Below are 12,491 nucleotides of genomic sequence, written 5' to 3'. Positions count from 1 at the left end.
CTGTTGGATGAAATTTACTTTGCATGGTCTGTATTTTTATCATTATTTCCCACTTGCTTTAATGCTGATGAGCACGTTAACCTAGGGCTAGACTCTGGTTTGTTATGTAGTGTAAAGTACCAGAAAACATATGCAGTTTAAAAATATTACTAAATTATGTCAAAAATAAAACTCAAACCTTATACAGGATAACACCATCAGCATTCACACACAACTTTTGGAAGATACTCAGTATTAACCGATCCTTAGAACTTGAAATGACAAACATATCTACAGGATCTACAAACTCACAGCCACAATGTAGAACTGCAACTGCTATAGAGGTTGTCAATGTTTATAGCACCAACCAGTCAGCATTGTGGAGGGCAAAAATCATTGGGGGGGAAAAAAAAAACAAAAAAAAACAAAAGCAAAAAAAAAAAACTTCCCACTAAAGCTGGCTTATAACTTTTAGCCTCCCTGCCCCCGATTTTGTTTTTATTCTTTTTAAACTGTAGAGTGCTGTAACATTTTCAAATTCAAAATAACATTTCCACTCTGCTAGAGGAAACAACATTTTGGAGTATTAAAAATGATCTTCAGAACTTTGGATTAAATGTATTTAAAAAAAAAAAAAAAAAAAAATAGCACTAGTTCTTAACCCTGAACTGACATACATTCTCTTACTCCTGCATGACTTTTGTTGGACTTCTATTGAATGAAATTAATCCTCCAGTCTTGCCATGCTCAACTACATGAATCCAAAGGAAAAAGGAGGATACCAGAAGCAAAACCATGGTGTTCTCAACCAGTCTGCTAAGGAGCAAAACTTATATTAAGATCCTGAAATCAGTAGCAGTCACACTATTTATAAAGGCTAGATATGCACATGCACATTCATTCAGACAGCTATCAGTAACCTATTTCAAAAGCCAAAAAGATTTTGTGGTTGATGGGAAGGACAACCCTGGGAGGGTCAGATGTATGAAGGAAAATAAGACTGTCCCTTATGACTAACTGTGACCCCTCCCCAACCTAAAGAAAACTAATTATTAAATGAAGAAAAAAAAAAAAAAATTTTTTTTTTTTTTTTTACTTAAATCTAAATTGAATGCCTCCAGATAACATCAGAAGACACATTTAACAATTTTACCCAAGTACATTTCCTTTTATGTTTTTGTAGATTACACAAAGTTAGTAAATTGTACTCAAGAGCAAACAGAATGTGGTTGTGGAGGTGACAGCAGTAATGCTGCCACAAAATAAAGAAGTGTTCCACTGAAGTCCTTGTCCTTCGGCTCCAGAAGTTCTCCACAATAAGCTCAACTAGTCACATATTGCTGCTCCCTAAATAAACAAAGAAAGGTCCAAACAGTTAGGAGCATGTATATATACACACACACACACAATTAAAGCTCCATTGCATTATGATGCAATGTCGGTAACAAGTGAATTCTGAATATAATTACACATTATATTCAGAACCATATATATATATATATATATATATATATATATATATATATATATATATGTGTGTGTGTGTGTGTGTGTGTGTGTATGTATGTATGTATATATATATATATATATAAAAAACCATTCATATATGGATGGATGGATGGATGGATACCAGTTTATAGTGTTTGGCAAGTTAAAACATCACAGATCATATTTTTTTTTTATGCCAGTTGAACCACTGCCTGTCTTAAGGCTGAGCGCAAAATTGGTCTGCTCTGGGTTCCTGTCTCAAAGATTCATCTATTTTTTTTTCCTATTGAGAAAAAGCTATTTTGCAATAATTATCTGTGTCGTTTTGTCATCCATCGCTACCCACAGCGCAAATGTCACAAACAGCATTTCTGACCATTAGGAAGCCATAGTTCAGTGCACATGATGCAAATGGTACAATATAATTACCTGTGCATTGAGATCCAGAAAACACCGGGGAACAGAGAGTGCTCTGCCACCAACACTCATCTTGCTGAGAGCTATGTCTCTGTTGATCACTAATATTCAACAGAGGAAACTAAGATGAAAAGAAAAAAAAAAAATCAAATGGAATTGTTAGTAAATTAAAGGATGATAATTTGAGACCTGTTAATATACTTTTACATTTATATTATCAACATTTATAGCTTATTCTTCATCTTGTTCTGGCTAATTAAATTATTCTTGCCACAATTCAATTCTTACCTCCTGCAAGTTGTTCACAAAATTTAAAGTAGTCCCATATTTCTCTGGAATCAGAGTATCGGCTGCACACACACAGGCTTCTCTGCAGGGGTCTTCCTTTTGAGTTTTTTCAATAGATGGGATCTCCTCAACTGTACCTGCTGCTGATGCGGTGGCCTGTGCCACAATTTCGCAGTCTAGGCAAATGTCCTGTTCAGCCATCGGCAAAAGAGTGCTAGATCCTTCCTGTGAATCGAGAGAAGTCTGGGCACTCTTCTCCATGCCGGATTTCTTTAGTCTGGGTAAAAATTTACCAGACTCTAATTCTGACTTCCCATAATAGGGTCCCTCACATTCTGCATCTTCCTCCAGGGGTTTTAGGTCGGCCTGAGGGTCATCAAAGACATCAGCCTGGACCAAGACAGGAAGACTCAGCTCCTCTTTTTCTGACTCAACATCGGACTCACTACCTCCAGCCGGAGACAGCTCTGAAGTGGAGATTGGTCTGAAGTGAGTCCTCGGGGATATGCGAATGGCCCGGTATTGGGTCCGGTTAATGCCATATATCCGTGGGTGGAAGGTTTCATTCTCTGAGTCTGAATACAAAATGGATTTAGGCTTGAATCCTGGGCTGAACGAGGCCATATCCTCAGGCTCAAAGGAGCACTCCACATGGAGCACTTGAGAGAATGGATTGCTCAAGTCCAAGGATGAGAATGGATAATCTATGCCCGGCTCCTCATTGTGGAAACCACCACAATTTCCAAGTAAATCTTCATGGAAGATAAAAGAAAATCCCTTATTGAATGAGTCCCCCCTTGCTTTCACTGTCTGCTCACTCTGGCCAAATGATACCAGAGGCCTCCAGAGGGGCTTATGGCCAGGGGAAAAGCTGCCTGTGTTCATGAACACATCAGTGCCTGCAATGGTCACTACGTCCGAGGCTGTAGCAGTGGCAGCACACTGCAGTAGACCACGAGCGTCAGTAGGTGGAACAACTGCCCAGTCGCCATCACTCTCAAAGGATTTGAGCTCCCCGTATACTCCACCAAGGATGAAAGATGTGCCATCTTTTTTGGAATTCATGTCCCATGGCTTGGATGGTGTTGTATAATCCCCACCATCCAATTTACAGGGCTTGCTCTTGCCCAGACCTTGTTCATCTTTTTCACCCTCCCACAGGTGATACTCTGAGCGCTGCACTGCCTTCTTCTGAGGACCTTGCGCAAGGGAATCGCTTTTTGGCTCCATACTGAGACAACTACAGCAGTAGCTGCTTGGCTCCTCTAAGAAAAGTCCCTCACTGTGAGGCTTCTCTTCTCCTCCTAAGGGATCGGTCGGTCCAATTGGAGTCCAAATGTCCTTTATTATCCCTGAGCTGTAGTCTTTATTTTGTTTTGCTTTGTCCAAAAAAATACCAGTGCTGTATTGCTGGCTGTCATCTTGTTCTAATGGTATCCCACAGATTGACTCAAGTTTGGACTTCTTTTTAAAGGACGGTTTAGAAATTGTATGCACACTAGTCTCTTCTGCCTGATGTCCCGCGTTATCTGGTAAGAAGTCAAGGATCTCCCCCTTTAAATAAGATGCTGGAATGGGAGGTATGATGCACGTAATCTCTTCACTGCCAAAATGAGTGGATTCCTCTGACTGAGTATTGACCTGCTCATTATCTGAACGTGTTTCTTCTGAGTGAGACCAAGGGCTGCAGGTTCGTGTCGAAAGATTAGAACAGTGTCCAGTTTCATCAAAGGCACTATTTTTGGTCCATATTAGCAAACGAGATTGTTTGTTGTTACCCAGGGATTCTAGACAGCCACTTGAATCTGTTGTGGTATTGGTGGTGTTTTCATGAGCACTGGCAAGTGAGTCACATGGAAAAGAACAGGTGGGGCTATCATACTGCAGCTCAAATAGAGAGAAGCAACAAGAGCTCAAATCAGGTGCATCACCACTGGTTTCTGGTATATGGTGTTGTAGAAGGTCCTCAGACAGCCCACAAACAGTAAGAGCTGTGCTATCGAACATGGGGGAAAGTTGAACTGGGGACTCTCCCACAAAGCTTTCACCATCTATATCGTCTGAACTGGACAAAGAATAGCATTCCCACACTATATTTTCCAGATCTTGCACAATTGATCCATCTGCTCCTGAAGCTCCCAATGAATCTGCCCTTATTGCACTCTCCCCTTGCAGCTCAAGGCCGTCTAACACTAAACAACATTCTGCCTCCACCCCTCTTTGCTCTATGCTTTTCTGTCTAATCATATTCAAAATTCGACTCTCTTGTATGGACTCTGAGGCACTAGGATCCAATATGGATTGATAAATATCAACTTCATAGAAGTGAGTAAATTCAGACAGATGCTCGTCATCTAAATCCTGACTATCCTCAGGTGGAGGGCAAACTGAGATCCCATTGAATTCAGCAGCCTCTTCATCAGCTTCACCGGACACTTCTACAAAGTGTCCATCCACAAAAGTGCCAGCTGCAAGGTATGCCCTCTGTACATTAGCATTACCAATGCAAATTCCTTGCATTCTCTCTGCAAGCCTATCCATTACAGTGGATGCAGTTGACCCATCTGGAGAGTCTGGCTTGTTTCTATATTCTGTCTCAAGCTTACTCCTGCTGCCGAAAGGAACAAAATACTCTGTGATGGGCTCAGTGTACCAAAGTGGCTCTTCCATGTACTCTTTTTTGTTTCTCCCCTCACAGCAAGACTCGGGGTCTTTCCGAATCTCTTTCAGAGGCCTCTTGCCCTTTTTTGTGTAGAGCGGTGACTGATATTTTGCAGGGCATCCAGTTGCACTGATGCTGCTCCCCCCAGCACTTTTACGCTCCTCCTTGTTGATCACTTTAAGAGAGAGTTTTACTTGCCCATTGTTGCGCCCCTTCTTGCTCCGACTTATTCCTGTTTCACGGGACTTATGCCTTATGGAAATAGTCTTGCTCCTTGATGACTTCGTATCTCCCTGATTGCTACTTGAGCTTGAACCAGCTTCGCTCGAGCCAGAGGACCAGGAGCGGGGACGAAACTTCCCCTCTGACCTATGCCGGGCCTGCTTCTTGGTGCTGTTATTACCTCGGTCTTCAGATAACCTAATGGCTCCATGAAAGCGGTTCTCCTTCTCTTTTCTGCTGCACTTTGGTTGAGCCCTTTCGGTGGATGCAACCATACTGGTGTTGCAAGCCTCAGAGTCTCTTTCCTTTGCAGCCTCTCCATCGCTGTTGTAGTCTTTAGGGGAGGAGGTGTCAGTGCTAGTTTGTGGAGCAGCTGAAGAGGATGAGCTTGAATAAGTGCATGCTTTAGCCTTGTTCCACACCGTCATTATCTCTTGAAGACAAACAGGTTTCTCAGACAGGGGTGGAAATGCTTCATAGTACCTACAGACCAATGGATTTGAACAAATTTAGATTAAATTACCCTCTGAAACTGGCATATAAAAAAAATAAACTTTGTTTAATAAACATCTATCTTAATAATACCTTCACTGTTATTATTAGGAATATATTAGCCATTTTGTCGATTATCTGTATTTTATTTTAGCAATCACTAATTTTAAGCAATTAGGTATGCTATTGCATCTCTGCTGCCATCTTTTCCTCTGTAGTCTTTCAGCTCAATGCCCTGGTACATTTAATGCCCTGCCAGAAATATCTGACTGGCTATAGTCACGTTAATAAATGCCGTAAATGTACGTGTTTCAGCTAAGGGAAACAGGGTGCCAGTAGCCTTATGGGTAACACACTTGCCTAAGAACCGGATGACCCTAAAGTCACAGGTTCAAACGGCACTTACTACCATTGGGTCCCTAAGCTGATATATAAAGTTTTTATTTATTTATTGTTGTAAAATCATATCGGTTATTGGGCATTAAGTAGTAATAATTATACCTACTTCAGCCGTGAAAAAAAACAAACAATAAATCTCTAGTTATTCTGCTTGTTATGTGACTTACATTTCCACCTGGTCTTTAGAGGAGGGGGATTCAGTCAATTCAGGTGACTGCGATCCATCACATTTCTTGTTAATTTGCTTCTCCTTTTCTGAAAGGCCACACAAAAACCATACATTACAAAGTCTGCCAATCTTTGAGTACTTAGAATTGTGCCATGAATCAATTAAAACATAAGCAACCTTTCTGTTTGTTCTGGAGATCCTTGAGTCTGGAGCAAAGCTCTTCAACAAGGCTCTCAATTTCAGAGTTCTAACAGCAAGAGAAGGAAAACAGAGGGTCAGTAACAGATTAATGTATTACTCTGATGTACCTTTATCTTTTAATTCAAATCTTAACTGTTCAGAAAGTAAATTCTTTGCATGTGTAATTAGAACAGGACCAGATCTAAATGCAATTCTCTTGTTGACTTTCAATGTGAAAGTCCTATAGTTCCTACAAGCCTGGAACTACTCTCTTAACTGGACACTGATTTGCACTTTTTGGTGTCTCTTGCTATTCATTTTTGAATTGAGAGTTATAGATTTTTTTTATCATGAAAAGCAGATGAAAAAAGCCATTATGCATTTTAGGAAACACAATCCATCTAAATGAACCCACATGCCTGACACTCAATTTCCGAGTAAAGAGAGTAAAGTGCTTTTCTATGCTGTCTGATTAAAAGAAATGTTGTGAATACTCTTGCTCTTGAATGCCAGTCAGTTTATAGGCAGAGTGCTCTAATAAGTGCATATGTATTTCACACAATGGCCCCCTGAAGAAGTAAAAATGTCCCTTAAGAAAAGGCAACTCTCCAATCTTAAAAAAAAGCTAAACAAGATAAGATTTTTTTTAACTTGTATTATTGTGAAATGTCACAATCTCCAAATGTATATATTTTATTTGTACAGTGTTAAAACAGATCCACAAAAAAATTAGCAGTTTGTGTCTTATCATTAGTGATAACAATTAAGAGTAATCACTCAAATAATTTATCAAAATGTAATCTGATAGTATGTTACTGCAGCATTCATATCCATATTCAAATATTCAATGTTTTCCAAGAATGCAGGTGATATCTTACTTCATCAGACGCAGAACGCAGGCATTGAACAGCAGCTTGTTTCTTCATCTCTTCTAGACTTACGTCCGTCCCTCCCTTCCGTCGGCTCTTTGCCCACTTCTTCCCAGCTCCCTTTTCCCAACCCAAGAAGATGTCATTCTCCTTAAGAAAAAAGAAAAAGTGCATGGAACATAAATGCAGAGTAATTAACATGTAATAATTTTATGTGAAAGGTCTCAGGGCTCCGTCCAAAAGGTATTAATGGCCAATTCTAGAACATAACCATACACTATTGTGGAAATCCGTTTCAGACAGCAGATCAGATTAATGGAAGACTGTCCATCTCACAAAATGCATGCACTTTGAGTGAAGTGGACCAATTCTGCCAAACGACCAACAGAAAATTGTTCAACATGTTCTTAGCGTGCATGTTGACATTGTTTTGGCAAGAACAGGCTTGTTTTAACAAGGGTCATTAAAAATTATTTGCCCAAACAGCATTTGACTGGTCAATCACATCTTCATAATATATTTCAATGCAATCATACATATTCTAAACGGTATGCACTGAATCTACTTTATAAAAAGTTGAGAACATAATTATACGAGCCAACATTTCATTAGATATATATATAAAAAAAAAAAAAAAAAAAACAAGTAACAACTGGACTGCCACACACACTTACGACAGTGGACTACCCAAGTCAGAAAGCACATAGTTCAGTGGATTACCATTAGCATTATCAATTTGTACACTCATGTAATAGTAGGGAACCTTCACAGAATTTTTATATTCCATTTCCCTCAATAGCTGAGGAGTTTTTTTTATTAGTTTCTATTTTTTATTCCTATGAGATCTACTGCAATAAATAAGCACAGAAGGCAGTCCTTATTGCATGGAGTGAATATGAGTGAGTGTAGAGTATGCCATATTTCGATTTCACCACTTTCTACTGTGCTCTAAATGTCTCAAGAAACCGTGGTTAAAGCCTACTGACACTGGTTGCACTGATAAGGATTAAATGTTGACCTGGATTAAATCAAGGTTTATCTAGTAATCCAGTTGGACTATATATAAAGCCAATTTACAAACTGGTCAATATTACTGTCTTAAATTGTGATTATTTTTAATGAAACCAAGATGTAACTCTTTAATTGCATCTATGAAGATTTCATAACTGTAGCAAAGATCCTATTTGCTTGACAGGCATGTATTTTAAAGACAGACAAAAACCAATAGGATACCTGGTCCTGTAGGTCATAGTCATAGCTGTCGTGCAGAAGCAGGCTGAGGACATAGCGGGTATAAATCATGGCGTCTATCCCACACTTTTCCAGCTCCTGGCCAAGCCAGCTTTGCACAGGACCCAGTGACTGCAGCAGGGACATCTCTGAGCAAGGCCGTGAGTGAGTACGGGATGGCAGGGGTCTAGACACACTTTTGGGAGGGGCAGGACTGTCTAACTCGCCGCTCATAGGACGCATTAGACTAAGTAGTGGCCATACTAAAATGGAGGGGCCTGAGGACAGGTGCCAGCAATGGGGGTGTGGGTGCAGAGCAGGTCAAAGCTAGACCTTTAAGGAAAGGGTGGGTAGAGGGATGGGGTTGGGGGGGGGGGGGAGCTTCACTCCAGCAGGAGGGGGGGGGGAAGAGACTACATGGAGACTTGTTTAGTTTTGTTTCGTTTTTTTGCTATGAGCAAAGTGGAAAGCTAGTCTACTGGCATTGCAGCGGTCTCTGCCTGGTGCATATAAATGGAGGAAGGGGATGGTTTTTAGTCTAAGGAGTCCATAGTGGACAGGTCCTGCTCCACCAGCACAACCTGGGGGAAAAAAAAAGAAACGTACATTAGACCGATTTTGCAGATTAATGTAAATGGTGTAGCATGTCAGGTAGCACTAGCTCTATGTGAGGTAACTTGTAGTTCAGCGCTCCATATACAGCCTAGCACCTAAGATTGATCACCTAAACTTTGCATTATTCCACAGAATACCAGTTTGACCCTAAAATGTTGCATTGTTGTGGTGCCACCAACACATTTTCTGCACATCAGTCTGTCATCGACCAGTAGGATGCAGGACAAAAAGTTGACAGGCTGTGCAGTATGCACAGCAGGACACCTCAACATCCCGGACACCACCAAGGTCAGACTATTCATCTTCTTCCACATTCTACCTAATCTGTTTCTAGATTAACTCAAAAATAACTAGGTTGAGGCAAGTGATTTCATATCCATTTTATTAGGTATTTTATTAGGTATTAATTGGAAGGTAAGACCTTTAGATCTGGTGAAATACAAAGGAAATTGTGTAAAGTAAAATAAAATTGTTGGAAATAGTGATTTCAGTACACAACACTTATCTTGCACAGACACTCTTTAGGCTGGCACATTTGTAATGACCTTGAATACGAGACAAATTGCGTAATGCATTCTTTCTTGATTAGGTAAAACGTGCAGTGCTATAGTAAAGCCACAAAACATGAAAAACAAAAAGAGTCTAGGAATGTCAATCCTCCTGAACATCTGCATCAGCCTTTGCACAACACGACGATAACCAATTTGTTTATTATTAACCTTTTTTTTATAATGATCCTTTTACGTTCTTGAACAATCATATAATAACATAATATTAGTCATTATGATTAACTACTAGTTTTGCCTCTTATGATAGGATCTTAGGTTTTACTGGATATAAAATGGAGATACACACAGGGAAATTTGCAAATCATAGAAAAGTTGTTTTTTCTTCCCCCGATTGAAAAGATTATTAGAGTCAACTGAGGTTAATTCCGCTTTAAATGGTTCCCATTCATGAAATATCTCCAGTCACAAAATATGTAAGAAACGACGTCACTGCGTGCATCACAATGGCCGCGAGATGTTCGGCGCGTCGCCACAGTCACATGCCTCGCTCTCCAATGGGCCGCTTTTAGAGCCCGACTCTGGATTTAGCGCAAATGGACGCGGCGCGGCTACCATTGCTCAGCTTGTCCGTCACTCAACAACGCGGTCATGTCGTAGGCAGCCCTTAAAAGGCTTCATGCTGGAAAAGATAATGAGCTTTGCGCTGTCACTTCGCAACATTCGCGGTGTTTTATTCTCGGATCTGCGTGAAACCAAGACGTGGACGTAATGCGAAAATTCCATACATCGCATGCAAACGTCAGCTTTGCCATTACGTTTTTGTGAGGAACAAGGTTAGCAAATAAAGTGAAACGTGAAAATCGAATGAACGAGAAGAGCTAATTAGCGACCTCGCTTGTTTTTGACATTTCATAATCAAAATCATATAGTTTACGATAACCACAAATCAATATTTCTAGACAGGAGTATGGCCACTCTGCCACTTTTTATAAAACCCGTATTAGTTTTTCATAAAATGTAGATGCACAGCACTTACCACTAAACTTGCTAGCTCGACAAGTTGGCTAAAACAGAAAGTGATAACGTTTCACTGAATTAAACATTCCGTTCGGCATTCTATTCGGCACACACACACACACACACACACACACACACACACACACACACACACACACACACACACACACGCTGTCCGAAGCTAGCCCATCATGCTAGCTGTCACAGACAGGACGCACAAGCCAAACAGCTAATATGACCGGAGAAGCACTGTTCATCCACCCCGATAAAGTTTAAATCCTCCACCTGTACCTCTTCAGAAACATTAGGGGGATGTCGGAGCAAGCAGCAAAGAAGCGTTCGTAAATATTTGACTGACTGGCTGCCCAGCAAGTGATGGCAAAAACGCTCGCTGTGTTGTTGGTAGCAAGTTGACGGCTAACCAAACGAGGTTCGACCATAACTGCAAAACATACAGATATTATACGATCAGTTCCACTTTCTTTGTGGGTGACTGCCTGAGGCGCGATATTTGTGTGAAACAGCAGTGTGACGGCAGGTAGCTGTCAGTCTCATTAGGGTAGTTGAATGTCACGGCCCCTGTCCTGACATTTGTCGTCACTTTACAAAAATTCCTTCCCACGTATCCCACAGATTAACCACACCAAACAGATTATCTGACTGTTCATGGCGAATGAATAAAACTCAGACCACAGCAGCGACCGTCGATCTGATGGTGGAATCAGCGCCTGAGTCGGGTTCCCCATTTTACGCCATCAGCTACCAAAACACCATTAGCTCGGTTAGCTTTAGCTAAAGCTTGCTAATCGAAATCGATTGTTATTCTTTTTTCCCCTCGGCCAATCAACGAATCGCAACAAGGGCAGAAAAGGAATCGTCGGAGGAAGTAGTCGTTTACAGAATAGACAAAAAAACATTTATTGGAATAAAAACTGTTTACACCGATGCTTGCAGCTAACTAGCCGCCTTGCTACTCCGGTTGTTATGAAGTGTGAGGAGGAGGAGTGTCTCACTGAGCCGGGTCCTGGTTAGCCACTTGACAGAACATTTTCCATTAACACAGTCCAGTCACCAAAACCATCTTGAAGGCAAATATATTAGGTCCCAGTAATACACGCAAAAATGACAAATAATTGTCATCGACCTACGTACCTGCCGTATCTCTGTGTAGTAAGGAGGAGGAGGAGCGGCGAGTTCTCTCCCGCTGCTCTTACGAGCTCAGGCTCATGAATCCGCCGCAGTAGCGTTACGCACAGCAGCGAACCAAGCAGCTGCTGCTCTTAATGAACCCGACTGCAGGCATCTGACGACATTCGGGTTCTACAACGAAACGGTTCCCTCCATGAGACCGCGCTTCCTGTTTGAGCCGGCATGGATTCACCAGGCGCCCAGTTTCACGCTCACGTAGTTCTGCGCGCCTCCCGCCTGCTCGTTTCCAGGCAACAGGACAAATGGCGTCGACCTACTACTAGAAGGATTCCTCCGCCGATGATTGCATCAGAAGGCAAAGTAGTACGTGCTACGGAAAGAGCCCTCATTCGCGAATCTGATCTGAACCCCCTGTCTCGTGGATGTTTGACACACATTTAGCTTCTGCTTGGTTGCTGAATGTCTTCAACATTTATACTTTATGTACCCTGAGTGTAAACCTGAATGTTGGGACTTACGTTTGTACGCTTAGCGCATCAGTTGGGAAATCAATGGTGCAAACATAACCGCTGTCGGAAAAAAACAGATAATTTCATACTCACGTCCATTGTAAGGAACGGCAATCGCACTTCGGGTGGAAACACGTATAGTCCCAGGATTAATACATTGAATTTTTAAAATAATGACTCTATACGAAAAGACATTGGAGATCAATATTAAATAACCTTTTATTATACACCGAAATTTAATGTTCTATATATTCTAGTGATTTTTTCATAACTGGGGGAAAGTGTGAATCAAATAAT

General features: G+C 41.0%; 1 protein-coding gene across 2 annotated transcripts; it reads right to left on the bottom strand.

Moving 5' to 3' along the window:
* Positions 1–397: 397 nt before the first annotated feature.
* On the bottom strand, positions 398–11,839 carry kiaa0232 (KIAA0232 ortholog). 2 transcript variants are annotated; one of them, XM_029001488.1, is made up of 8 exons: positions 11,689–11,839; positions 8,399–8,976; positions 7,175–7,315; positions 6,294–6,363; positions 6,115–6,202; positions 2,173–5,539; positions 1,897–2,005; positions 398–1,326 (listed from the first exon to the last, which is right to left on the bottom strand). In XM_029001488.1, exons 2-8 carry the CDS (start codon positions 8,636–8,638, stop codon positions 1,310–1,312), a joined length of 4,032 nt encoding a protein of 1,343 aa, XP_028857321.1. In that variant the 5' UTR covers positions 8,639–8,976; positions 11,689–11,839; the 3' UTR covers positions 398–1,309. The 2 variants fall into 2 exon arrangements, with proteins under 2 accessions (XP_028857321.1, XP_028857332.1); XM_029001499.1 differs by lacking the exon at positions 11,689–11,839 and adding an exon at positions 10,556–10,643.
* Positions 11,840–12,491: the final 652 nt, after the last annotated feature.

The sequence above is a fragment of the Denticeps clupeoides genome, chromosome 1, assembly GCF_900700375.1.
Source record: "Denticeps clupeoides chromosome 1, fDenClu1.1, whole genome shotgun sequence".
NCBI classification, from domain to species: domain Eukaryota; kingdom Metazoa; phylum Chordata; class Actinopteri; order Clupeiformes; family Denticipitidae; genus Denticeps; species Denticeps clupeoides.
The sequence above is the reverse complement of the archived record's forward strand: the minus strand, read 5'-3'. Positions and strand labels throughout refer to the sequence as shown.

Excerpts from the sequence above, each read along its gene's own strand:
- kiaa0232 (XM_029001488.1), bottom strand. The coding sequence starts at position 8,638 with ATGCGTCCTATGAGCGGCGAGTTAGACAGTCCTGCCCCTCCCAAAAGT. Across the intron at positions 7,316-8,398 it reads ACTATGACCTACAGGACCAG|GAGAATGACATCTTCTTGGG; the intron begins GTATCCTATTGG and ends TTTTTTCTTAAG. Across the intron at positions 6,203-6,293 it reads TCTCCAGAACAAACAGAAAG|AAAAGGAGAAGCAAATTAAC; the intron begins GTTGCTTATGTT and ends GTGGCCTTTCAG.